At 47.7% G+C, this 24,927-nt stretch overlaps 2 protein-coding genes across 5 annotated transcripts in view; one reads left to right on the top strand and one right to left on the bottom strand.

The window, feature by feature from the left end:
• Positions 1–24,927, top strand: part of RpS25 (ribosomal protein S25) — a 234,165-nt gene that overhangs the window by 46,204 nt on the left and 163,034 nt on the right. The gene's annotated exons all lie outside the window — the stretch shown is intronic.
• pros (homeobox protein prospero) overlaps positions 1–24,927 on the bottom strand; it is a 57,739-nt gene that overhangs the window by 1,734 nt on the left and 31,078 nt on the right. For 2 of the 4 annotated variants that reach the window (XM_070996504.1, XM_070996505.1), the window contains exons 3-6: positions 12,426–12,470; positions 5,388–11,425; positions 4,452–4,606; positions 232–376 (exon numbers count right to left, since the gene is read on the bottom strand). In XM_070996504.1, the coding sequence (XP_070852605.1) occupies positions 232–376; positions 4,452–4,606; positions 5,388–10,496 (5,409 nt within the window). In that variant the 5' untranslated portion in view covers positions 10,497–11,425; positions 12,426–12,470. Of the gene's footprint in view, positions 1–231; positions 377–4,451; positions 4,635–5,325; positions 11,426–12,425; positions 12,471–24,927 lie in introns of all 4 variants that reach the window. The other 2 variants (XM_070996506.1, XM_070996507.1) reach the window with 2 other exon arrangements.

Genomic DNA, 24,927 nt, shown 5'->3' with positions numbered 1-24,927 from the left:
TGGACCGATTTTCTCGATTAGCGACTGGCTCCCAAAAGGGGGTTTCTCTGGATCATCTGGTTAGTGGTTCTTCGCTCGCATCCACACACACTTTTTATACATTATTTGATTTATTTTTTTCTTAAGAAATTTGTAGTGTGTGTGCATGTAGAGTCGGTTTACGGGAGGTAATGGTTAGTGTGTTAGTGTTAGTGGGTGTGGGTGTGGGTGTGGGCGTGGTTATTGGCATACCTCAATGTGGTTATTGCGATTGTAGTGCAAATTGAGCACGCGATACAATTCACTATCTCCAGCAATCAACAGATCATCGGGTGTCTTGATGCCTTCGGTGACAGCTTGTCGTGCATATTTCTCCATTTGTATGTAGTAGAATTCTCTGCAGATGCGTAGATGAGGAATGTTTGGTTTGGTCAGTATTCTGTTTTATTCTATTCTATTTATATTTTTTTTGGTTGTTCAGGTTCAGGTTCAGCATTCAAATTTACAAAATCGCAACGTAAATGAAAGAAAAATCAAGGTTCGAACAAAGGCGAGGGGTGGGAAATCAAAGAAGGAAAGCCGTAAAGTGGGTAAACCAAATTCAAAGGAAATCGCTAATGCTTGCTCGCTCTCTCTTTCTCTCTCGCTCTCATACACTCTCATACAGTCGCGCTATCTCGCTCACTCTGTTCCTAGGGGGTCCCTTAATGCATTATATTGGATAGCTGTTTGAGTATGACATTATTAATAATTCGCTGCATACTCTTAGGCGCGTCGTGTGTGTGTGTGTGTGTGTGTGAGTCTATATCGGTGTGTGAGTGCGAGTGTGTAAAGAATTTTTAATAAATCTCAAATGTGCAGCAGCAGCTCGTGGTGGTGCAATAACAATTGCAAGTCGAGGCGGCATCTTCTAGCTGCGGTTTTTTATTTCTCTCTGTTGTACTTTGTATCCTGGGAAGGACTGCCTTGGGGGTTGGGGATTTAATTAGCAAGTGCAGCGGGCTGCTGCTGCTGCGTCGCCTTGTTTAGTCAAGTGATTTGTGTGTGGGGGCTGCCATTCGCAGGGGGATACGACTGGGGGTGTATGCTTTACTTGGCAACTGTAAGTGATTGCTTGTCTTCCGGCCTGACTGCCTCTCCTCCACCTCCTCCGCCTCCTTCTCCACCATTGTCTGCTGCGCGTACTAATTGTTGTCTTTTTTTTGCCGGGAATCCTTTGGAGAACCTCCCATCCCTCCACTTCGCCCCCATACCCCCCTTCACAACGCTCCGATAATCGCGCTAATTTCAAGATTTCCCAGTAGCAGTACGCCAAATGCATTTCTCATGTTGTGCCACACAGCGCTCGTGTTGATTTTCCAAACAATAAGCGCAGAATGCGCAAATAGAAAATCTTTTCCTTCTGCCCCCAGACCATAGGCGCGCCACGCCCCCCTTTTTTGCGGCTCCCCGGAGGCGGCGGTGGATCGGGTGGGTGGTTTTGGATGGCTTCATAATGAGGCTGATGGCTTGGCCTGGCCAAAAGAAAGGAATCGCTGTGTGACAGTTTTGTGTGACAGTTCATTGTGCCGGGTGTCCATAGTTATTAGGGATTGCCGGGATCTCAGCCCCCTCTCCATTCGGTTGGGTTTGAATTGCAATTAGCTTTGTGGCTGGCGTGAAAAGGAGCTTGAGGCGAGCCTTATGCAAGCAGAGGGAAGCACATGTGGCAGGAAAAGGAAGCTTGGCTTGGCGGTTTCAAATGCGCCACTTAATTTAGATAATAAGCCGTGCAAGTGGAACTGCAGATGTGCAGATGCAATGGCGTTGGGGCTTGACGGAAGTGCTAATTAGTTTGCATATAATATTTCGTAGCCTATTTATTTGGGCCGGGCCTCACCCACACACACACTGAAACCGAGAGAGGTGGGGGAGAGAGAGAGTGAGAGTGGGAGAGAGCCACTAAAACACTTGTTGAAAGGCAGGCAGGCGTTTCTTTGTCAAGTGCATTCATCATCTCACACCTACACCCACACCTCTCTCTCTTTCTCTCACCCACTCTCCCCGCTTGAATGTGTGCGTGTGCCAGTGTGCTTTTGTGTGTGCGTTTTTTGTTCGTGTGTGCGTGTGTGTGTGTGCATGTGTCTCCTTCTTCGCTGCACCTTCTTCTTCTTCTTCACTTCCTCCGCAATAAATTACGTATCACGGATTACGGTTACGAATACGAACGAGTAGAATGTTATTAATAAGCTCACACATACTCACCCACACATATGCAGACATCTCTACCTCATACATTAATGAAGTAATTGGCAACACTTTTGCATTGTATCTATATATAAGCATCTGTACAAGTCATATACGTCTATATACATATACAGAATGGAGCGTGTATCGTATCTGAGTGTCTGGGTGTGTGGCATGTGTGTGGCTGTGAGTGTGTATTATATAAATGTAACTGCATTTGTTGTTGTTGTTGTTGTTGTTCTTGTCAGCAAGATCTTTTCACGCGACGAAGGAGGGGAAAAGCTAAGGGAGGGGTGGGGGGAGGCGGAGCTGCTCTAAGCGCCAAAAGGACACTTAACCTCAAAAAAAGGAAAGCGGCTCGATGAGAAACAAAACACGGAAAAAGAACAGCGGGAGATGTGAGAGTGTATATGTTTGTGTGTCGCATTTGTGGGTGTAAGTGAGTGGGCTAGCATGTGTGTGGGCGTATCCTTGAGCGCCTTTTGCCAGTAGGGCCCTGGCCATTGTGCTCGAAACTCTCAAGTAGCTGCCGCCATGAAAAGCGGCCAAAGAAACCCACTGAATGTATCCTGGCAAACAAACTAATTAGCCCGCCAGGAGGCTGAGTGTCTATGTGTATGTGCATATGTGTACGTGTGTCTGTGAATGCATGTCCTTTGCCGCTTTCTTTTCATTATTTGCATTTTGGCGAGCACAAAAAGAAGTTACTGCAGCTAATGCAATTATATAAGTGGCCTGCTTGAGGACCTCGAACAAAAGGCACTTTTGTTAATTAGCCAACAAACGTACACATATGCCCTGCGAGTGGTGGGGGGTTATGGTATATGTGTGTGTGGGTGGGGCCCACTTAAGTAGGCAACACTTTTTAATATGCCAGCGCCACAAGTTTCTTGGCCTCGCTCTCCGCTATTTTCACACTTGACTCGCCAGCTCAAGTGGCCAGGCAGCTCATCATCGTAACGCTCATCCTCCGGACTCTCCAACTCATCTTCAACCGGGGCTCCTAACCCCTTGCATTTTTCTTAAGTGGCCACTTTTAGCAACATGTTATTAGAGCACTCAGCCCCAGTTTATCTCTGTGTACGGTTCTGTGTTCGCTGGTTGTGTGTCTGTACTGTGTGAGTGTGGGAAACTCATAATATTAACTAGTCGTTAAGAGAGAGCAAAAAGCGGTTACAAGTATTAATTTCCTAGGTTAATTTAGGGGGAAAACGATTAAGGGAAAATGCTTTCCCTCGAGGGAACAAAGGAAACCGAATTCAAAAAATCAGGGAACTTAAGATGAGAAAGTAATATTAAAAAACCGTTACATCTTACAACCCTGCTAAACCTAAACCCTTAGAGAAAACGGAAACAAACAATCGAGAACCAGTTAGGAAATCAAAAAATATTCCCACCCATTTTAACCTCTCGCCAAAGAAGTCGAAGTCGCAAGTAAAGACAAGATGCCAACTCCCCGATTGCCGATTCCCATGCAAAGTAGGGTTCATATCGAAAAGGGATTGCAACCCCAAAGGAACTAACGAACAAGCCCCGAGCGTGCCGGGTCTTGATTTGTTGTCTTTTGTTTGCAGGTAGGGTAGGTAGAATTTCTTAGGGTGTCTCGCGAACAATTCCTTAAGACGTTGCGCATGTCTTAGACAAATCGGAGGCGACGGACAGCTGCTAAGCCGATGAAAGACGATGAAAGAGGGTTGGAAGGTAAATCCAGGTGAGACCTTGTGCCACGCTCTGTTTTCTTTCGGAATTTCTGTTTTCCCTGATTTTTCGGGGCGGACAGATGCGGCCTCGGATTTGGCGCGCAAATCACGGCGACTGAATGCGGGCCTACCTCACTTCACTTTGGCTCTGAAGCTCTGTAGTTCACCCCTCGGAACTTCTTCCCCGGAATAACCCAGACCCGGACTATCTGGCAGCTGTCGTTTTTCCGTAGTCTTTAGTCTTTTTTGTGCTCTTTTTGGCAACTTCTTGCGCAATTTCATGGACTGACAGTTGGAGTCGCGGAATGACAGCCGAATGGTGTTGCATGTCTCTGGGTCTACTTCTTGAGTGCAAGTCGAGGGTTTCGACAGGTGGCAATCTCATTTTTGGCCAATCAATTTGTTAGGAAAACCCCCTCATACCAACTAAAACATTAAACCCAAAACTTAGATGACGAAACGAAATCATGAAAATGAATGCTGCTGAATGGTTATTACTTAGTAATTAGGTTTTAGATTCTATAGATTGTTAATTGCACAACTTACCGGAAGTTCGAGAACCATTTCACCAATTGTGCTGTGTTGTTCTTGTTGAACTTGATGTCCGGGAAGTACATCTTGAGCACCGCGGAGCTGGGATAGCGCACCCAGAAGAACATCAGCTTGGCCTTGCGCAGGTGCATCGGTGTCAATGTAGAAGAGTGCAAAGGAGTCAAGGATTCGCAATGTCTGGTGGCGTTATAGATATATATGGTATATGTATGAGATATTTGTGTCGGATGGATGGTCGATTGTCTTTCCAAATTTCCATGTTCGTGTATAGCAGAGAAAGAGAGGTGTTGGGTGCAGGGGGGGGCGAAAATATATATGTACGATTGGATTGGCAATGTCTAACGTGGCTGCACTTTCGAGTGCCAATAATGAATGTCTAAGGGTGCCACAGCCCCCGCTTTCGCCTCCTTCAACCCACTGATTGAAAAAGCTGAGCTGGGAATCGGAATCCGAATCGGAATCAAAAGTAGAATGGGCTCGGAAATGGGGGCTAGTAAGAGGCCAACGAGTGCAGCTCTTTCGATTGGCTGCTCGTCATTGATTTTTTTCCATTTCTGTGGCTGTTGCGAAATGCAACTCAAGCCAGGCCAAGTCGATGATGATGATGACTTGAGGGTCTTTCGGGGGCCTTTGGGGGCTTAAGTGTGCGGCGGGGCAATAAATAAGGTTTTGATTACATTTTATAAAAGAATTTAGTTGGGGAAATAAATAAACTGAAGAAGACACTTGATTGGTTTCGTTTTGTAAGCGAGGTCCGGACCGGGTGGGGTTAAGTACCTGGTCTCTAAACTACCTTACACTACCATGCTACTATATCCCAACCCATCTTTCTCTGCTGCACACGGTGCTGGACTAGGTGGAAACTCACTTGGCCATCAGCGACTCCTGGTGCTGTTCTGTGTTTAGTTGCATTTGCTTGTAAAAGGATATAGTAGGAGCCATGCCATCGAACTGCATGTCGGCCGAGTTGCACTCGGACTGGCGATCCTGGGCGTCCATGACGGCCCGCAGGCAGGTCTTGTAGTCAGGCGATCCGCCATGGTGGGCGGCTGCCAGGAGGGCGGGATGGAGCATCGACGGCGGGTGGGGCAGCGGCGGCGAGTCGCGGGAGTCCATGAGGGCGCCCAGACTGCCCGGCGGACTGGAGGACAGCTGCATGGGCTGGTGGTGCGGGTGGTGCTGCTGGTGGTGCTGATGCAGTTGAGCGGCCGTGGGCTGGCCAGCGGCTGCATGGGGATTGAAGAACGGCGAGTACGGCGAGAAGACCTTGGACTCGTGCAGCGAGGGATTGGGAATGGCCACGGAGGTGGGCAAGGACACGGGCATCATGGGTGGTGGTGGTGGCGGCGGTTGTGGGTGGTACGGGGCTCCTCCTCCACTGCTCCTCGTCGGACTCTGGGCGGGCGTGGCATTGCTGTTGCCGCCGTTCGCAGCCTGCTGTTGCTGTTGTTGTTGCTGCTGTTGCTGTTGTTGCTGCTGCTGCTGTTGCTGCTGCTGCTGGGGCGTGGTTGGAGGTCCTCCGGTGGGCGGCACCACACCATCCTGGGCCAGAATACGGCTGACGGTGCGCGGCGTGATGCGGGTGTCGGTCACCTTGTGGCGCTTCTTCTTCGGGGTCACCACCAAGCTGAGCGCCTCGTTTTGCTCCAGCTGCTGTTGCGTCTGCTGTTGCACACTTTGCTGCTGCTGCTGCTGGGCGGACTGTTGCTGTTGTTGGGCGGTCTGCTGCTGCTGCTGCTGATCGGGCGGCAGGCAGAAGGGTCCGGTCATCGAGTTGTACAAAGCGGCGGCGGCCACCGGATTCATGCCCTGCGGCGTCTTGGGCGCCTGGAACATGGCAGCCGCTGTGGGCGAAGGACGAATGTGAGGAGGCGGTATATTAAGGGTACTTAAGCTATTGTTAGTGGGGTTCGGCCCAGCTGGCCCGTTGTTTGGGTTAGTATTCGCATTGGGATCAACCGACTGTTGCTGCTGCTGCTGCTGCTGTTGGGCGGACATTGCTGCTGCTGCGGCGGCATGGTGCATCTGCAGACCCATTGCAGCGGCTGCAGCAGCGGCGGGCGAGGCGAAGGATAACTGGCTGCCATTTAGGCGGGGGGCGGAGATCAGCTGTTGGCAGTTGGGCGGCAGCAGGGGATGCGATTGCTGTTGTTGCTGCTGCTGTTGCAGGTGTTGTTGCTGCTGCGGTGTCTGTTGTTGCTGCTGCTGCGCACTCGCATGTTGCTGCTGGGCATTCTGTTGCTGCTGCTGCTGTTGCTGCTGCTGCCCATTCGACCCACCACTCGACACAGGCGCTTGGGAGGGCATTTGACTATTAGCTAGGAGTAGTGAACCATTATTACCTGATTGTGTTGCGGGCGTGGGTCCGTTCTGGGGCCTGTCCGCCACCTTGGTGCGCGGCGACTTCCGGTCTAGGATCTGGGAGGCGAGCAGCAGGTCCTTGTTCAGTTGCTCGGCCGCCGCGGTCACGGAGTCCGCCTGCTTGCTGAACAGTCGCCGCTGGTGGACGAACCGGGTCACAATGGTGTCCACCAATGCGGACAGCGAGGTGGTGATCTCGGACTTGAGCACATCGGCTAGTCCTTCGAGGTCTGTTCCCGACATGCGCATCATCGAGCTATTGTTGTTGGCGCGCAGCATTTGGAACTTCTCGGACAGCTCCGACTTGAGGGCGGTGTGGGCCGCTGCCCCGCCCATTCGCGTGGGCAGGCGGGCGGGTGCCGGGTGGTGCATCTGCGGCCTTGGTGCCGCAGTGACCGCCACATGTTGCTGCTCCATTTGCTGCTGTTGCAATTGTTGCAGCTGTTGCTGGTGGCGCTGGATCTGCTGTTGTTGCTCCTCCTTGCGTCGCTGCTGCTCCTGTTGTTCTTGCTCGAATCGTCGCTGCTGCTCCTGCTGCTGTTGCTGCTGCTGCTGTTGTTGTTGTTGCTGCTGCTGTTGCTGTTGCTGCTGCTCGGCGGCCTCCTTGGCCATGCGCGCCTCCTGCTCGAAGAAGAACTGTTGGTACATGGCCGCCGCATGCGACATATCACCCATGTGCTGCAGTAGCGGTGGGAATCCTTGCGGCAGGGCGGGATGGCCTACTCCCACCAGGGGATTGTGCAGCTTGCCCGACATCATCTTGCTCATCATCTGGGACAGCATGTTGGCACCGGAGTCTCCACTCTCGCCCAGCGAGGTCTTGGGTTTCAGAGGAGACGGTGAGGGCGAACTGGAACCAGGTCGCTCCTGACCCACCTCCTCCTTGTGGGCGGGACTTACATCTCCATCTCCAGTCAGAGTGGGCGAGGGCGACAGCTCGATGTGATCACTGCTGCCATTATCGGGCTCCTGTTCCTGCTCCTGCTCCTGCTCGACATCCTGATCCTGATCGAGCTCCTGGCACTCGGATTCCTGCTCCATGCGCGAGCACAGCTGCACATACTTCTGCTGCATCTCCGCCAGCTGCTCCTGCATGGATCGCAGCTGCGACTTGAGGGCATTCTTCTCCACGCGCTTCTGCTGGATTTGTGGAGACTCCAGCTCGTTGGACTCACTGTCGTCCTGGTCGAGCATCATGCTCTGCAGATTGAGGCCGAAGTTCAGGCCAGCTGCGGCGGCCACATATCGCTCCATTGCGTGTTGCTGTGGCTGGTAGAGCTTGCGCTTCTTGCAGCCATTCACCTGGAGCTGTCCAGCCTGGACCAAGCCAGAGGACGGACTGCATCGCATTCCGGAGACAATGTTCTCCACACGGGCTCGTTTCAGATCCATGCCTGGTTTCTTGAGACTACCGCTGCCGGAGTCGCGCTTCTGTTCCACGCAATCATCGTCGTCGTCCTCGTCCAGGACATCGTCCTTGCTGTTGTCCAGCAGCATCATGTCCGAGTGACTGGGCGAAGCCAGGCTCTCCAGATCGGAGCCGCGCGAGTGCAGGCCCAGGAGTTCAACCTCGTCGAGCATGTCGTCCACGGACTCTTTTTTGGTGGGCAGCTGGGTGGGTTCCTCGGGAGCCCGGCTCTCCGAACGATTGGCCGCCGCATCTTCCTCGTCCTGCACCTCATCCTGTGCCCCATGGCTATCCAGGGAGTCGGAGGACTTGCGTCGCAGACTGCCATCGCTGGCCAGGCTGCTGTGGCTTCCAGTGCCACTCCCACTCCGGCTGCTGTGGCTGCTGCCATGCGGGGATTGCTGCGGTGGAGGAGCTGTCTGCGGCTCACTCTTGATCTTGATGTCCGCCATTTCCGAATCGTCGATCAGATTGATGCTCTCCATGGTGTTGTTATTGTTGTTGGCGGTGGCAGCAATATTGTTGTTATTATTATTGTTGAGCTTCGTGTGCAGTTGCTCCTTCTCCTGGAGTTGCTGCTGCTGTTGCTGCTGCTGCTGCTGTTGCATGGCCGTGCGCAGCTCCTGATCGAGTTGCATCAGCTCCTTCTTGCCCTGCAGGATATTCCGTAGCATATGATGGGCCACCAGATCGTGTTGCAGTTGTGACTGGTGTTGTTCCCCACTGCTGGCTCCTCCGTTCAAGGAACTCACTGAGGCTGCCCGAGGTGGTGAACCACCAGCAACATCGGCTGCTGCCGCCTCCAAGGAGCGATCACTGCAGGCGGAGACACGGCGACTTCCTTTCGGAGAGACACCCTGATGTGAGTGACTGGAACTGTGGGCCGATCCCGGCGAGATCGAGGCATTTGTGCCATTACTCAACGGCGTACTGTTCGCGGGAGCAATGCTGTTGTTGTTGTGCTGCTGCTGCAGCAACTTGGACGTGGAATTCAGGCTTCCGATGAGCAACTCGGCACTGGTAGCCGTCTCCATGGCGGCGGCTAGCATGGCGTTGTCCAGACTCTGGGGCAGGCCACTCGTTGCGTCCTGGGCCTGCTTCATTTGGCGGCCAAACAGCTCGTTGAGCATCTTGGCCGAGGAGCCACCAAACAGGTTGCCAAAGGCGGCCGTCAACAAGGACGATGCCGAACTGGCGCCCGAAACGGGTGAGTTGCTGCTGGGCGAGTGGGTGTGCGAGTGGGTGGTTGTGGCAGCCGGAGTGCCCAAAGTGTTGTTGCTGCTATTATTATTGTTATTAACCGAGCTATTGACCGATTGTGGTTGGAACAGGGCTCCTCCACCAGCGGCACCCGCAGCAGCCGCGGCAGCGCTACTCATGAAGCCAGCAGCGGTTGCCGTTGCTCCGCCGTTGTTGCTACTATTGCTGTTGCTATTACTATTACTGTTCTGTTGCTGATTGTTTAGGTTTATGTTAATGGCAATGTCTTTGCTCAAGGATCTCTGACGCGAACGACGACTATTCACTTTACTGTTCGCGTTTCCGTTTCCGTTTGAGCCACCGTTATTTACGTTCGTGTTCTTAACTGTGGTTGGCGTGGGCGCTTGGGCCTGTGTTGCTGTTGGTTTTTTAGCCGCGCACGTTGTTGTCTTGCCGACGGCCGTTGACTGACTGATTTGCCGACTACTGCGGGCGCTGCGATGACTGCGACTGCCACTGCGATTCGCGTTCGCCGCCGTCGTCGTCGTCGTCGTTGTTGCTGCTGTCGTCGTCGTGGTTGCTGCCTTGTGGTTGTTGCTGCTGGCGTTGCTGCTGTTGTTGCTGCTGCTATTGCTGTTGCTGTTGCTATTGCTGCTGCTGCTGGCGTTGCCTTCGCAGCCTTCGAGCACAACCACGACGTCGTCGTCGGAATCGTCGGACTCGGCGGCCTCCTCTTCGTTGGCCTTCTCCTTTGCCTTCTCTCTCTCTTGGTCCTTGTCTACCTCTGTATGGGTGCTGCTGGTTGTATTTGTATTGGTGGTCTTGGCGCTCTCGCCGCAATTCGCCGCGCTGCCGTCGCCGTTGACTTGTATGGGTATTGGTGACGTGTGACCGTTGCTGTGGTTGCTCGGCGGTGGTTGCTGTTGCTGTTGCAGATGTTGCTGGTGTTGCTGATGTTGCTGTTGCTGTAGCTTGACAATTGTCTCCGGCTCGGTTGCCTTCAGCAGCACGTTGTTCTCATCGCTGTACAAACCAAAACAGTCCGCCTCGTACTCCTCCGATGACATCATAAGATGATGCCCACCAGCAGCAGCAGCTCTCTCCCTGCTTTCTCCGCTTTCGCTGCCTTCCCTGCTTGCCTTGCTTTCCCCTCAGCAACCCTAAGTCGTCACCCTCTCCGCTTCTTCGGATTGGCTGAATTTTCTCCGGTCTTTTCCCCTTCGTTTTGGGCAACGAGAGAGAGTGAGTGAGAGAGAGAGGGAGGGAGAGCGAGCGAGAGAATTCGCCGCGGCGTATGCGTGATTTCAAGTTTAAGTCCTGGCTAAGGCTTTCTAGCTTTCTAAGCGTATCCTTGCCTGAGTCTAAGTCCGTGTAAGGGAGATGAAGTAGAGGAAGAAGAAGGGCCTATCGTTGTGTGCTGCGCTTTCAAAACCGCTCGCTCCTGCAATCCTGCAATCCTGGCTGCCTGGCCGCGATGTCCTTGCTGCTGCTGTGTTGTTGTTGTTGTTGTTGCTGTTGTAGTGCGCCAAACGTTGAAATTTTGCTGTCGCCCAACTTTTTGGTCGAAATGTTCCAGTTCAAAATTCTTGCCGCTGTTGACAGTTGGTTGCCGCTCGATTTGTGTCTGCGTTTTCTACGTTTTTTCCTGCGTTTTCTAATTGTGAATTTTGTTTTGAATTTTCTTTCCACCACCACACACATGCGAATGTCCTTTGCATTTAATTTTATTTAGATTTGATTTGTATTTCCCTTCGTTTTACTCCCCTTCTCGTACTCGTTCTCTAGATCCTTTCTGCTCCTTTCCAGTTTGTTGTGTTTTTTACTTTCGCTTTGATTTTTGATTCTCAAAAGTGTGTTTTCGATGCTTTGCCCGAATTTTGAGATTTTTTATTCGTTTTATTCGTATTTTGTCAATTTTTTGTCGTTTTTGGGTTTTTTTTTAGTTTGGTTTGGCTTGGTTTTCGTTTTAATAATCCTTGCTTGCGCTCAAAAAATCTTTCTGTAAAATTAATGGAAGGCATAAGTTTGGGTACATCTGCTGTGTGGGAAAAATGGGTTGACTGAGAATGGGGCGAGTGTTTAAATGGAAAGTAAAAGTGGCTGGCCAAAAGCTTCTGGTTTGGGTGGCCACTTGATTGGTGCTCGGTTTGGGGCTGTCCAGGGGATGGCTGTTCAGGTCCTGTGAGGCTGTGGGTGGGTTTCTCGGGGTGGTGTCCTTAATTCAGCACAGCCACCCTCCAAACCTCCTCCCACCCGAGACAGGTTTTTATCTAATTTCTCCACTTGAGCTTATTCCTCTGCCAGTCTGTTTGTGTGTGTGAGTCGGGGTGTGAGTCAGAGTGTGTGTACCCGCCCCTTTCTGTTTTTGTACAAAATAAAGATAAGTCACTTCGTTTTCGCTGATAAACAAGTTTGACTTACTTTTCTCTGCCACAGATACAGATACATAGACATAGACATGTAGATACTTTGCATATGGCCATGGGACGAATGCGTAAGCACTCGAAATAATCAATATGGGGACTTTGGAACTTGCCAAATGCGTCAAAGCATCGACTATCGATCACACTTGGTGTGTGTATCTTAAATGCTCGTTTTTTTCATATCGTTAGTGTCTAGGGACCATGTTCATTTCCCAAGAATAAAGAACCACGAAACAGAATCCTCCCCTTTGGCAGGCCGGGTTTTCGACTTTCGGACCCTTCGATTTCAATTGCGAGTGCAATGGAATGCGGACTGCAGCCCGTAGGCCCAAGTCAATGTCAACGGAAGCCACCCCTCCGTTCTTCGATCCCTTTTTCGGCAACTGTACCTCCTCGCAAGCCTGCAGCTTGCAAGGACAACCCGGAGGGACAAGAACGAAGGCAAAGAGGGTGAGGAGCAGGAGCAGGAACAGCCACCCCTATGCAGGACTTAGTAAGTTGGTTGGGCTGGGTCTAGAGCAGGGCAAGGGCATTCCTATGCACAGCAGATCGGGATATTGGAATTGTCAAAATTACCACAAACAAAGCATTATTTTTCTCTGTAGTCCATCATAGATCCTCCTGCAAAAGAAAAAGAAATTAAGAAGGTTAGTGGAATAACAAAAACCATAAATAGTTAGTGTAGAAAATTAAGTATGTATTACAATCAAATACTTATAAAATGTTTAAGTTTTTAGTATAGTTTTCTTGTACCTGATTAGCTTTAAATTTGGCTTCGATAGTTTAGAAATGAAAAATTCTTAAGCCAACAAATTTTGTATACCATCCTATAAATGTTAAAGTAAAAGAAAGTTTATTTTAGTTTCAATTTTATAATGATTACTTTAGCAATATATTTGTCCAATCTGTTTTAGAAGAAAGTTAAAGTTTCAGTTCTATACAATAAAATCTTTTTCTTTGTTCTTTACAAAGAGCAGAGTGTAAGTCTTAGGTTCTATTATCTTATATACCATCTGATAGGTAAATTGCGCCCACGTGCCCGTATACTTAAGTCGGAGAAAACTACCTAATTGCCTCTTTATGTCGACAACCTTTTCTTGAGGAACGCTTTCTTTAGATACTTTTCAACTGCTCCTACGGCAGACAGTTGGCATTTCCAAGTTCAATGCACTTCGGTACTTGGTCTAGGAGCGTTATCAATGGGCCTTTCTAACTTCAACCCCGCAAGGAGGGCATAGAAACCAACATATGGCACTAGCCCAGGAGAAAAGAAAGGAGAGCAAGGAGCAAAGAAAGTTGCCAGCTGAGGCGAACTTCCACCTACAAACGGCAGCGCAGATAATTACGACCTTAACACATTTTCCGTTCATGTTCCGATGGAAAACGCTGACTTCGGCGGATACTTTGCATGCGCTGGAAATGAGGGAGGCGCCGGGTTTTTATGAAGGGGCAGTGCTAGCGACAAATATACATGCATGTATCTCAAAGTGTGCTTTGGAATGTGCCTTCACAGATCGCGGCACACGGTAATGTACTCATCGCACAAACGACCGAAGTGTGGCACGGCCATGTGTTCTGTTTATACTCCTCTCCTTCTCGTGGTCGGGTGTCATCATTAAAATATGCTTTGGCTCATAAAAAGTGCCTACGAGGGGGCGAGGTGGAATTGTGTTACGGTCAAGTGACTCTAAAATCCGTTAAAAACTGTCCCAAAACTGAACTAGTGGCAATTAGGCATTGTGATTCCGCTTCAAAGAATCATTTTGCCAGATTAAATAGCAATCTGGCGAGCTGAGATTCGCTGGAAATAGAAAAATGAGCAAATGGTGGGGGAAATCACGAAGAGCAATGCGAAACCGGTAGGGATTCTGCAGCCCCTATGCTTATACGGATGCGGAAGGAAACGATCGCCACAGCCAACAGCTGATGTTGGCAAACGATTGCTTGGAAGCAAGGGAAGTTTCAATGCACTGAGGATAATGGGGGATGGTTTTGAATGGTTTTGATGTTTAAAAACCTTCGTTAGTGGATTGATAGAAAATTTACTCAAGTTCTATAAGATCTTAAAAATATTAAAGCTGACTTTAATAACAATAATATTAAAAATATATAATATTTATATATTATAAACATTAATAATATTGAAAAGCAATTGATATTTTTGAGCTCATGAAAATAAAACAAAGATATAAAAATAAAACTCAAACTTATCAATACATGTCTCAGTACAATTATGAATCAAATTGGTATTCTATAATTTTAAAAACTGATTTTAAAGAAGGTTAGAGATATTTCGAGCAGTTATTCAATTTGGGTGACAGTTTGAAAGTCAGTAGTATTTTTTCCAAGTGTGGTTATGGCACGTACTTGGCTGCCACGAGCGGCGAGCGACGATCGGAGCACACCTGGACTCGCAGTCTATGCCTCAATGCGCGTGCGCACAAGCTGGCGATCGCTGGAGGAAGGAGGAGGAGGAGGTGGAGTTAGGAGGTGGAGGACAAGGATGAGTATGAGGAGCAGGGGCAGAAGGAAGAAGCCAGGCAGACGGAACCAAGGGGCGTGCTCGGTGGTGGCATTTGACATCCATCCAGTCGGGAACCGATTTTTACCTGATACCAATGATATTTGCCTAACGGGTGGTGCGGAAGTCGCCCGAAGTCGACGACATCAATAAAGTTCAGAAACACCTTTCAACTTGTGTGTTGGCATTCACTGCCAATGCAGTTGCAGCTTTCCAGCTCTCCACACAGCTCTAATCCTGCCACAAACACATTAAAATTATGTTTCCGCAAAGTTGGCTGGCAGTCGTTTCCACCAGAATTGGCAGCAACTTTGTGAAGCGAATTGTGCTAAAAGAAAATGTCCTTCTCTGCCTTCTCCAGTGGCTGTCTCAAACAAGGATTTTATGCGAAAAGTTTTCCGAGAACTTGCCAAAAGGTCTCTCTCTAGCGGGATTGCAATGCAGTAAACTCGAATTATTATGATGTCAGCCCAGTCTCAGTTATTGTTATGGCCACTGCTGGTTTTTCGGGGGCCCTGAGGTGGAGGAGGAGGAGGAGGATGAGGTGCACGCTCCTTGGCTAATACCCCGACTGCCAGATAAGATACAGATACTCGTACATGGAAACACTCTCACAGATATCGGCGTTTTGTCGCCATATGGCGGGCCATAGATACGACATCCGTGCGATACTTTCGAGTGGAGCCAGGAAAAGGTTTTCCCGCTGCACTTAGCCAGGCAGAGAAGTAGGTTGCCTAGAATTCACTGTGATTTTTATGAAGGGGTATTTGTAATTAGGGGAAAGGATGTGGCTAAGGATCATCATAGAATATATCGAATTTTCTATATAAATATTTTGTATACAAACATACCTAAAAGAAACGATTGTTTTAAAATCTTTTTTACCAAGTATGAAACATCTTTTATACCAACACATAAGGAAAATGTTTAGAAAAATATATAAGGAAAAACCTAGAAGATAGTTTGCATTTATATTCTGTTTTATATGTCTTGGGCTGTCCAGAGTTATGGACTCTCTAACTTATTGATAGCTCCCTATATCTTAGACTGTCCAGAGTTATGGGTTCTATGACCCTAAATCTAGATCTATCCTAACTACTAGGTATCCTGTTGGTCTCCACGTAACTTAACGGTCTTGTCCTGCTGTTGTTTTCAGACATAAGCACTTTTTGTGGTCGCTGTTTGTCGTGGCTGCGTTGTTGGCTTTTATTGTCTTTCAGCGCTTGATTAGATAGCACACACTCGTACATTCGCAGCCTGGGATACTACATACTACGGATATAGACAGGAGCTCACCGAGATACAGATACCGATATGTACTAGTATTCGGGCCAGGCACGCAATGGCAGCCAGAAAATGGCCATATGTGGCCAAGTCGGCTCCCACTGCTCATTTTTCCAGACTTTTGTTTGGACAGTGGTCGCTGGTCGCGACTGTTTCGACTTTGAGGATTTTCCACCAGGCTTTTCCTTCTGGCCCCTCCATCGGGCTTTTGTCCAACCTGCAAGCCTGCACCTGCACCTGCCACCCACTCCCACCCACTACCCCACATTCGTGTCTAGTGCTTATCGCGCTTTTGATATCGAACAAAAAAAAAGAAAGAAACAGGGGAAAAATGCATGCCTAACGTGTGTCCTTTTGCTTCGCCTATCTATGCAGATATCTTTCTCTGTCTCTGTGTGGGTGTACAGAGGAGAGGAGGGGAGGGGGGAAAGAGGAGCTCGGGCATTAAAAACATTTTCATTGTAATCAAGCGTACTTTCTTTTATTATTATTATTTTGCCTCTCTTTCCGGCACTAACGACGCAAATTACTCAAATGTATCTGGCAGATACTTTTTGTTTTCCGCCTCGATGTCGTTCCGTTCGTGTATCTATATCTCTGCCGCTACCCGTCTCTGTCTAGAACTGCTCGTATATTATTTATTGATCGCGATAAGCGTCACGAAGCCAATTTCAAGCGTTAGCCAAATGATACTTGCCCCCTCCCCCAAACTCCCGGCTCTTAATCGTAAGTGCTTTTTGCACTCGCTTCCAACTAATAATGAGTACAGTCCCGTCAAGCAATGGCAGTACTATATATAGTACTTAGAGTTCCCTTTGCCAGTCCCAGTGATTTCATATCCCCCCCCGAAAAACATCCGCTTTGGTGCGTGGCAGTAACCCTCTTCTTCGCTTGCATTATTAACGTTGCAATCAGAGGTAGACCCGTGCAGCTGGCAGATGTCGAAAGTCTTTTCCTTATAAATAAGTCACCCCCTCGAACGTCTTGAAGACGCTCTGGGAAACCAACTGTCGTCGATCGTCGGCCGTTACATTTCCTAAGGGTTCGGGGTCTATAATGGTATAGTGGTATATGGTATATGGTATAGTGGGGGGTATGGGTTGTCCTGGTTCTGGCGTGTGCTGTATGCGCATAGAGCGTAAACGGAGTCTTGAAGTCACCCAGTGGAACTTTAAGGCACTCGTTGGGTTTTCCACCTTTCTGTGGGCCGGCTGCCTTTTGTAACGTATTTCTTAGCCCTATTTTTCGGCATAAGTTTCAAGGAGTGGGAGTGCCAGAGTTTAGAAGTTGGCGTAAGGGAAAAACTTTGACACGCAATGTCGTTTGGCTCCAAAAGCGACGCCTCCAAAGTCGCTTGAATAATTCAATTTTTCGTGTGTCCGGCGCGTAATGTGTCCATTTAGCCGGGGGTCATTACGAGACGCACATGGGCAGGCATAAACACTTCCTTCCTTCACATTCCACCCACCTACTAGAAAGGGGGGAGATATAGTTCCTACTTCCTTGACAAAACGCCTCCTCCGCGGAGACCAGCTGGGCTATTTTGTAGATTGGTAGGTGGGTGGCACTGGTGGTTGACTTATTTTTATGACAAATGCGAGATATGTTAATGCGATAGGCTGGCGGTTATTAAGGAAATTACCCACACATGGCGAGTCCTTGAGCCGCGTACAAATATTTGAAGTTTCAATTTCAGCGTGAGCGCTGGCATTAAAGGATACTATACATGTACGACTGGACTGGAGAAATGACTTCATGTCATGGCTTGAGATAATTAGAGGTTGTGCACGGGACTACCTTTTAGTCTATCTTGTAGTACTGTATTTTTTTAATAACTTTTTTTAGCCAGAGGATGGTGGCTTTGATTGCATGTCCAGAGCCTTGGACGGCACTTGGGTGCCGTTTGACCCGCCGGAGTGACTAACCTGGGACCCGAGACTCGGGACCCTTGGGTTCCGGAGTCCGGACAATATAGCTGAGCTGAGTCATCCTCAGTCGCCTCGTTCGCCGCACACTCGGGCTAAATTTGTTTAAATTCATCTGCGTATCAACAAATTGATTGTATTTAATTCAATTGAACCCATGCAAAGAGCCCAGCCAAGTGGGGGGTCACTATCGAGCAAGTTTTCGAGGCATCTCCGAGGCAAATTGACTTGAATAATGAAATTTGCTGCTAATAAAGGCGGACTGCGATTCGTTTTCATAACGAAGTTGGATTGGGCGGAGGATTGGGGATATGGGGGATTCGAGCTGTCGGAGGCGTCGAGTCAAAAAGTCGCAATAAAATCTTGTAAAGCATAAAATTCAATTCCCATTGTTCATGTTGGCTCCTCCTTCACCCTTGTGTTTTTGGATTAAATGGAAAAGATTTTCTTGATCAAACAATGGAAATGTCTGAGGGCGACAGACAATTGTTGATTTATGCATCGGAGATTAAATTCTTGGAAAACTTTTGTGGTTCTCATCTCATCTTCCATGCAGCATTTAATTCCTTCGTAATTGCAATGAAAACTACTTCAGTTGAGGAGAGTTGAGGAGAGGAGAGGAGCCAACCTGGTTGGGTTTCTAGCCATCGTCCTGGCCATCATCCTTGGCTCCTCGACAAGTGACAGTTTCAATTAAAAATCCGTTAGGAGCCGAGCCATCGCTTAACCCTCCTCGGACCGAGTTGAGTTTGCCAGTCGGGCAAACAAAACTCAAGTAGTTGCGAGATTCATTATGATAATTTAGTTGCTGGAGAATCCTGCGAGTCCTGCCTCCGCTTGACATTTGAAGAACTTCTGAAGGGTCGCTGGAGGAGCGCCAGCGAGTGAAAGGAGATGGCTGCGACATTAATGGAATTAAATTTGTGGAAAATGGTTTTTCGCGAGGGCGAAGGAAAATCAAGGGAGGTAGGAGGGTAGGGTACAGCCCCTACCCATTTGAGTGGCCCCTGGTCAGATCAAAGGGTTACGGGCTGGCAGGGGAACACGTGCTGCGCCCGCTGATTTCCGAACCGAGCCGTGAATCAGACTTAACAACCACTTGCCTTCCAGTCGGCAGTTACCCCATTCCATTCCATCGTAACCCATCCAATCCGATCCACCTCCTCCTCGGTGGATGACGATGACTCTTCTGACAGCTCGTCAGCTGGCATCATAACTCAGCTCGCATTTGCGTCCAGTTCTTTCGGGTCTGCAAGTCAAAGGCTGCAGCACTTAATGAGTGCATCCGGTGGATGCACTACCCCCTGGCCTTGCATTGCTTCATTGCACTTTACATTAAAGTCGCGACATTACACAATACGAACATTAATGTTCATTAGTGTCGTCCACCGGGGTCCAGTTCCAGTTCCGTCGGCTGTCTTAGGGGGTAGTCACTGTTTGCTGTCCACTGTCCATAGCCCACAATCCATATATCCATTTCGATGTCAATGCAATGCCGATGGCCCTGTCGAATGTCCATGTCCATGTCCCTGTCATAAAGGTGTCAAAGTATTGCAGCGCTTCACGCTCAATTAAGGTAGGTCACTCATCTTGGAGCAGGGAGAAATCTTGGGACCTGGTAATTGAAACCCAGCGGCGTCTTCGGGACTCTTTTGCCTTCTGTTTCTTGCCAGGAAGTGCAGGCAACCGCCGTGACGTCTTCTCCCTTTCATTTTTCGAATGTGGGGCCCACCTTTGTTTGCCTTTGGTTTGGGCCTTCTAGGCCTTTGTTTTCGCTGACGATGATGATGGTCTTGTCTTTGACCTTTTGTCTGGCTGCGGTTCATTAAGGCAACTCGAAACCCTTTAATTGTTGTGTCTTCCTGATGTCGCCGAGCCTGAGAACTTTTCTGTCTTGGTCACAGATTTTGTTTTTATTTTTTTGGGAAAGGGAGCAGGGTGCTATTTGTTTCTGCTGATGTCTGCTGGCCCAACGACTCCAGAATTAGTTGATTTATGAATTATGACTATGTGGACCAGGGCAGACAGGCTGTCTGGCAGTCCATAGCCTAAGCTGCCGGATATTCTAATAAAGCGGCCTCCAGCTGCAATTGCAGCGAGTGCAGATTTAACACTTCTTGTCAGAAGTTGATTGAAGCAACCCCCAGCAGACCAGTTGAGTTCTCAACTTGGACGGCCTTTCGAAGAAGGAACCGGCAATTGTCCAATGCGGAACTATGAAACTAGTCCGCCATGGGAACCATATAACTACATACATATATCTGAGCTCTTTGGGTGCTGCAGTCAAATTAGTGCAATCAAGTTATCTTGTGCGTATCTGTACTGTTCTACAGCCACTTGCTGGCAATTGGATCTTTGCATCTAACACTTCAATTGTCCACTGCGGTGGGAATTTGTTATGCCAAAGGAAAAACTATTTAAGCAAAAGGAAATTATTAAAAATTATGACCGACCCTTGGGTCTTTTTTTGTACTGGGAAACCGTGTGAAAAGCGCACCCTCGCCTTTTTTCTCCGGGTTCCGTGATCTGCGATCGCAGATCGCCATGCAAATGGAAATGGAAATTGTTTCCTTTAGCAGCATTGGTTCTGCTTCAAGGCGCTTTCCGGCATAGCTTTACATGATTCGGCAGGTTTGGTTCCCAGCTGGCTAAAACAATTCTGGCTTTTCCTCCCCCTCGCGAGGACCTCACTTCCTACCGACTTCCTGGCAAGCAAAGCGTGAAGTCCTTTTCCTTTATTTTTCGGCTTGGGTTTTGCAAGTAATTTTCGGAATACTTCGCCTTGACATGTCAACGCCCTAGAATTTTTGGGAGGGGGTAATAGGCGGCGAATGCAGGCAAGTTCATTGTCGCCACCCTCGGGCCGAATTCATTACGCGAATGTATCTCACAGATGCAACCCCAAAAGCCGCCCCCAAATGTAAGCAAGGAAAAAAGTCTTGAAGGGCACTGCACAAGAACAAGGAGGTGGAATCGAAAGGAGCCTTGGTTGGATGGGTGGGGTTTCGAATCTCGAGCAGCAACTTGTGGCAATGCAACCAGAAGACAACCCACACTCTTGCCCGGAGAAGCCAGAAGGGTGGTTCTGCCAAGGACATTCGAGGAATGACTGCAGCAGCATTACCCAGTCCAAAAGTCCTTTATGAAATACCCTATCATGGTAATGGGAACTTCAAGCAGCTGCTGATTACTTCTTTTGAAATGTCCCATGTTTCTTTGAAACTCACTACAAAATTTTAATTAAATTAAAATTAATATTACATTTAATATATAGATTTCAAAAAGTTCCTAAAGGTAACTTCAAAATTATACTTATAAGAAGTACTTTAAATGTTTTGATACCTAAACTCTATTATGAAAAGGTGACTTGTGTACACTTCTCCAGCTCATTATTTAAGTGGAATTTAGAAACATATATGAAAATATAAAAAATATTGAATATGAATTGGAGAAGGGTATTCTTGGCTCCTCAAAGGCTAAGCATTCCCCTCCTATTTTCCGGCAAAGCAAAACGCATTTCATTTTGGGCTGTCGGTCTGGAGAGTCTCAAGCCCTGGGATGGCAGACAAAAAAATTAAAAAGTGCATAATATGAATCTATAATACATAATAATAAAGCTTAAAAGGCAGCAAGGCATCTCGAGTAGAGAGGGGCGAGCCATCAGCATCCTTGGCAGACTGGCAAATAAAAAAGGGTTGGTCCTGCCAACGTCCTGGGCGAACAACAAGAAGTGCAAACAGAAAATAAAATTTTCGTTGAAAAGAAATTAAAAATCTGCAAGATTTGCATTTTGACTCAGACCCCTCCAGACCAGATGTAATATATGTATAATATTTTTGCCAGAAATTCCAAACCCCCTCGCAACAAAAAAAAATTAAACCCCCAGCCATGGCGCAAAAACTTTTGAGTGTTCACCTCAAAGTGCAGCGGCGTGGACAGTGAGGATTTGAGGATTTGAGGATTCAGGATGAAGGATTTGGGATTTGGCTGGTTAAGCTGGCCGGGGCGCTAATGATGCTGCTGGCGCTTTGATGGCTGATGAACTTTCTCAGGCCCTGTTCTTGCCTCAGTTTCAGTTTCAGTCCGAGTTCAATTTTAATTAATGAGCACACAATTCGCCGCATAATTTGCATTTCATATCTGTCTTCCCCCCCGCGCCCAGTGGCCCCCTTTTCAGCTCGGCCTTGCCATTATCTAGGCATAATGCCAGCGGACTGCGACTTGGACCCGCTTAATTAAAGGCTGCCTCCGACTTCCACCTGGCTTGGAGCTCTCTTTATCTCCGCGGGCATAGAATAAACACAATATGCAAAGTTTTTCCACTGCCATTGAGGCGCGGCCCATTGAAACGGGGCGCCAGAAGAAAATTCGAGCAAAGGAAAAGTGCAATTCATTTATTTGCGTTTCCTTCTCCAGTTCTTCACTCCGGGCTCCCTGGTCGTCCTTCTTTCTTTTTTTTTATTTTTCTTCTTATTTTGGCCAACAGTTCACGGCAAGGAGTCCATCGTCCTGCCTTCTCATTCATATTTATGCGCTTTGTGGAAGACTGCTCCTGCTCCTGCGACTTCTTCTCCTTGTCGAAGTCCTTTTCCCTGCCCCCTTTGCTCCTGTGTGCAATGCACTTGTCAAAGCTTAATTGAAGGCAAGATTGCAGTCTGACTCGCTGACTCTGGCCCACTGTTCCCCTGCGAGTGTGTGCGAGTGGCCCTGTGTGTGTGAATGCGGCATATTTTCCCAGCGACTTGGCAAAAGTCGCTGCAACGTTGCTCAAACAAAGTGAAAGCCAAAGAAAAGAAATTACGTGTGCCCTGTTCAAGGTGCCGCAAGTGGGGTATATAAGCACCCCCTGAAAACTGTCCTAGTTCGGATAACTTTGCCAAACTAAATCAAAGATATTGGAATGACAATTTTATAAAAATATAAAAAAATTACTAATAAGGGGAAATAGTCATTTCACTTGTTGAAGAAAATTAGAAAAGGGTATAAAAATAAATTAAGTAATAAATATTATAATTTCTAAATAAAGTATCTGTAATCTTAAAATAAATGTTTTACTTTTAAAATATGTAATGGAAAAATATTTATTTATTTATTTTTGGTTTTTGAATAAAAACTTTAATCTCAAAATAAAATGTAATATAAATAGAAATTACTGGAACTCAAAAAAGTAAGTCGTCTTTTTATATTTTCAATAAAAACTACCCTTAGGCTAAAATAAATTTAAATTTAATTGTACTGAAAAATATAAAGCAATATATTTTTTATGATCTTTTATAATAATGCTACTTGATGGAAGGGAAACTGTTTTAATTATATCTAATTTTCCTAGTACAAAATCCAGTAAAAAATATTTTTATAAAATCTTGAAAAATACAGTATGAAATAGTCGATCCTTTAAGTGATGTCTTGGCTTTCCTGCAAGTGCCTACCAGCTGCCAACTGCCAACTAGCAGCGAAAGCGATCTCCAGGAACGGCCTCCTGCCCTCCACTCACCTTTCCACCCCGCAGCCCACCCCATATTCCCGCTTAGGCCGCAATTTGCAACAAAAAGAAACCAAAATTAGACAAAAACTGGGGAATGGGAATGGGATTGAGGATGGAAAGGATGGAAAGGAGTCTGGATTCGAGACGGGTTGCCCTACTCCGAGGAGCACTCACACACACGAGGGCAAATAAGGAAAGCCAACGACGTCGACGACGACGACGACGGAGACGTCAAAAGAATGCAGTTAAGCACACAATTGACATTTGAAACGTCAACTTGGGAAACCACTCGAGCTGAAGAAGTTGCATAAAAAAGTGCCTCCGTTAGGGGTTTCCTCTGCAGCTCCCGCCCTCTTTTTTTTTTCTTGTTCCTTAGGGATGAAGTGGGGACCAAGAATCCGAATCCGGGGACCGACTTCTTGCAAACAGGAGGCTGCAGTTTATTTGCACGGCAAATAAATTTCCATGCAATGCGGAAAGTGCACGGTTTGAGGTTCCGGGTGGCCAACGGGGCGTATGGGTTATGGTTATCTTTCTTGCCGTGCTCTCCATTCTAAGATAATCAACAAACGGCGGCTGATGCTGAAGACTAACGATGTGCGCATATCTGATTGCAGTTTACTGTTGCATGCATCATTAAAATGTGTCTGCAGCGGCAACGTTCCTCTTCTATTTCGCCGCCCCCCTTTTGGCCCTGCAGCTGCGTTTTTGCTGCATTTTCTTTTTATCCTACTTTGCTCAAGGTGTAGGAGGGCTAGGGCTGTCTATTTGCATACGGTGAAGGTGATGGTGGTGGTGGAGGGGGTGCAAAAGTCACAGATTGAAAGACGCGCCCGCACTCCTTTTGAGGCTTTTGAGCGTGTCGCTGAACTGTCGCCCAAACAGCCAGATTCTTTCAGCCCGATTCCCACAGTTGATTCGGCCTTAAAGCCCACACGGGAAAAAATCAAATGCAACCGATGTGATTTTAATTGGTTACGGGAATGAATTGTCCAAAGCTGAAACTTATAATCCTCAAGAATTCGCGTTTTTTACAAAGTGTTATTTAAAGAGATTTATTACACATTTTAACGTTAAAAATAAACCACGTGTTGCTCTAGAACTCGCGTTTTGTTGGAATAAATCACAATGTATACAAAAAAATCCCTGAAAATATCTCTGAGGCACCTTTTGTATGAATTCATTTCAATTTTTTCTCCGTGCAATTACGAATGGAGTCTATTGCCCGGCCATGTGAGCTGGCTGTTGCCTATTAAGTAACCCGTGGAGACCACTTTGCTGCCAACTGCATCCACTCGCATCCATGCAGATATTTCATTAAGAGCCCTGGCAAACCCGTGAAGAAATAACTTTTGCAACATTTTCCAGCGCCCCCGAAAAAAATGGGGAAATATATGCTACCATATATGAAAACCTGGAAAAACTGAGGAGGCCTAGGGAACGAAAGCTGTAAGGGTTTTTTGCAACCCCACTCACCTTGCCGAGACCAAAGTTTTTCAACTGCGCCAACTACCTCAGAAATACCCCCACACACACACACACAGGTACACATGCACACGCACACACATATTGCAGTTATGCCTGAAAGGAGGTGACTGCATATCCAGCCAGGCAACTCCATGCTTTTCCTTCCATTTCCCTGAAATTTTCCCCCCCACCATTCTGAGTACTAACAAAAATTCATCCAGCGGCAGCTAAGAGCGCAAAAATTATGTTGCATACATTACGGCGTGCACACAAAAACAAAAGAAACTGCAGCAGCAACTTTCTGCAGCAGCAATTTTCTTCAACCCACCAGCCGCCCACTTGAAGCCGCTTTTCCCACTGCAATTCCCTGCTACTTCTGAGTAAATTAACTGCATT

This window comes from Drosophila suzukii, chromosome 3, assembly GCF_043229965.1.
Source record: "Drosophila suzukii chromosome 3, CBGP_Dsuzu_IsoJpt1.0, whole genome shotgun sequence".
Taxonomy (NCBI): Eukaryota; Metazoa; Arthropoda; class Insecta; order Diptera; family Drosophilidae; genus Drosophila; species Drosophila suzukii.
The sequence above is the reverse complement of the archived record's forward strand: the minus strand, read 5'-3'. Positions and strand labels throughout refer to the sequence as shown.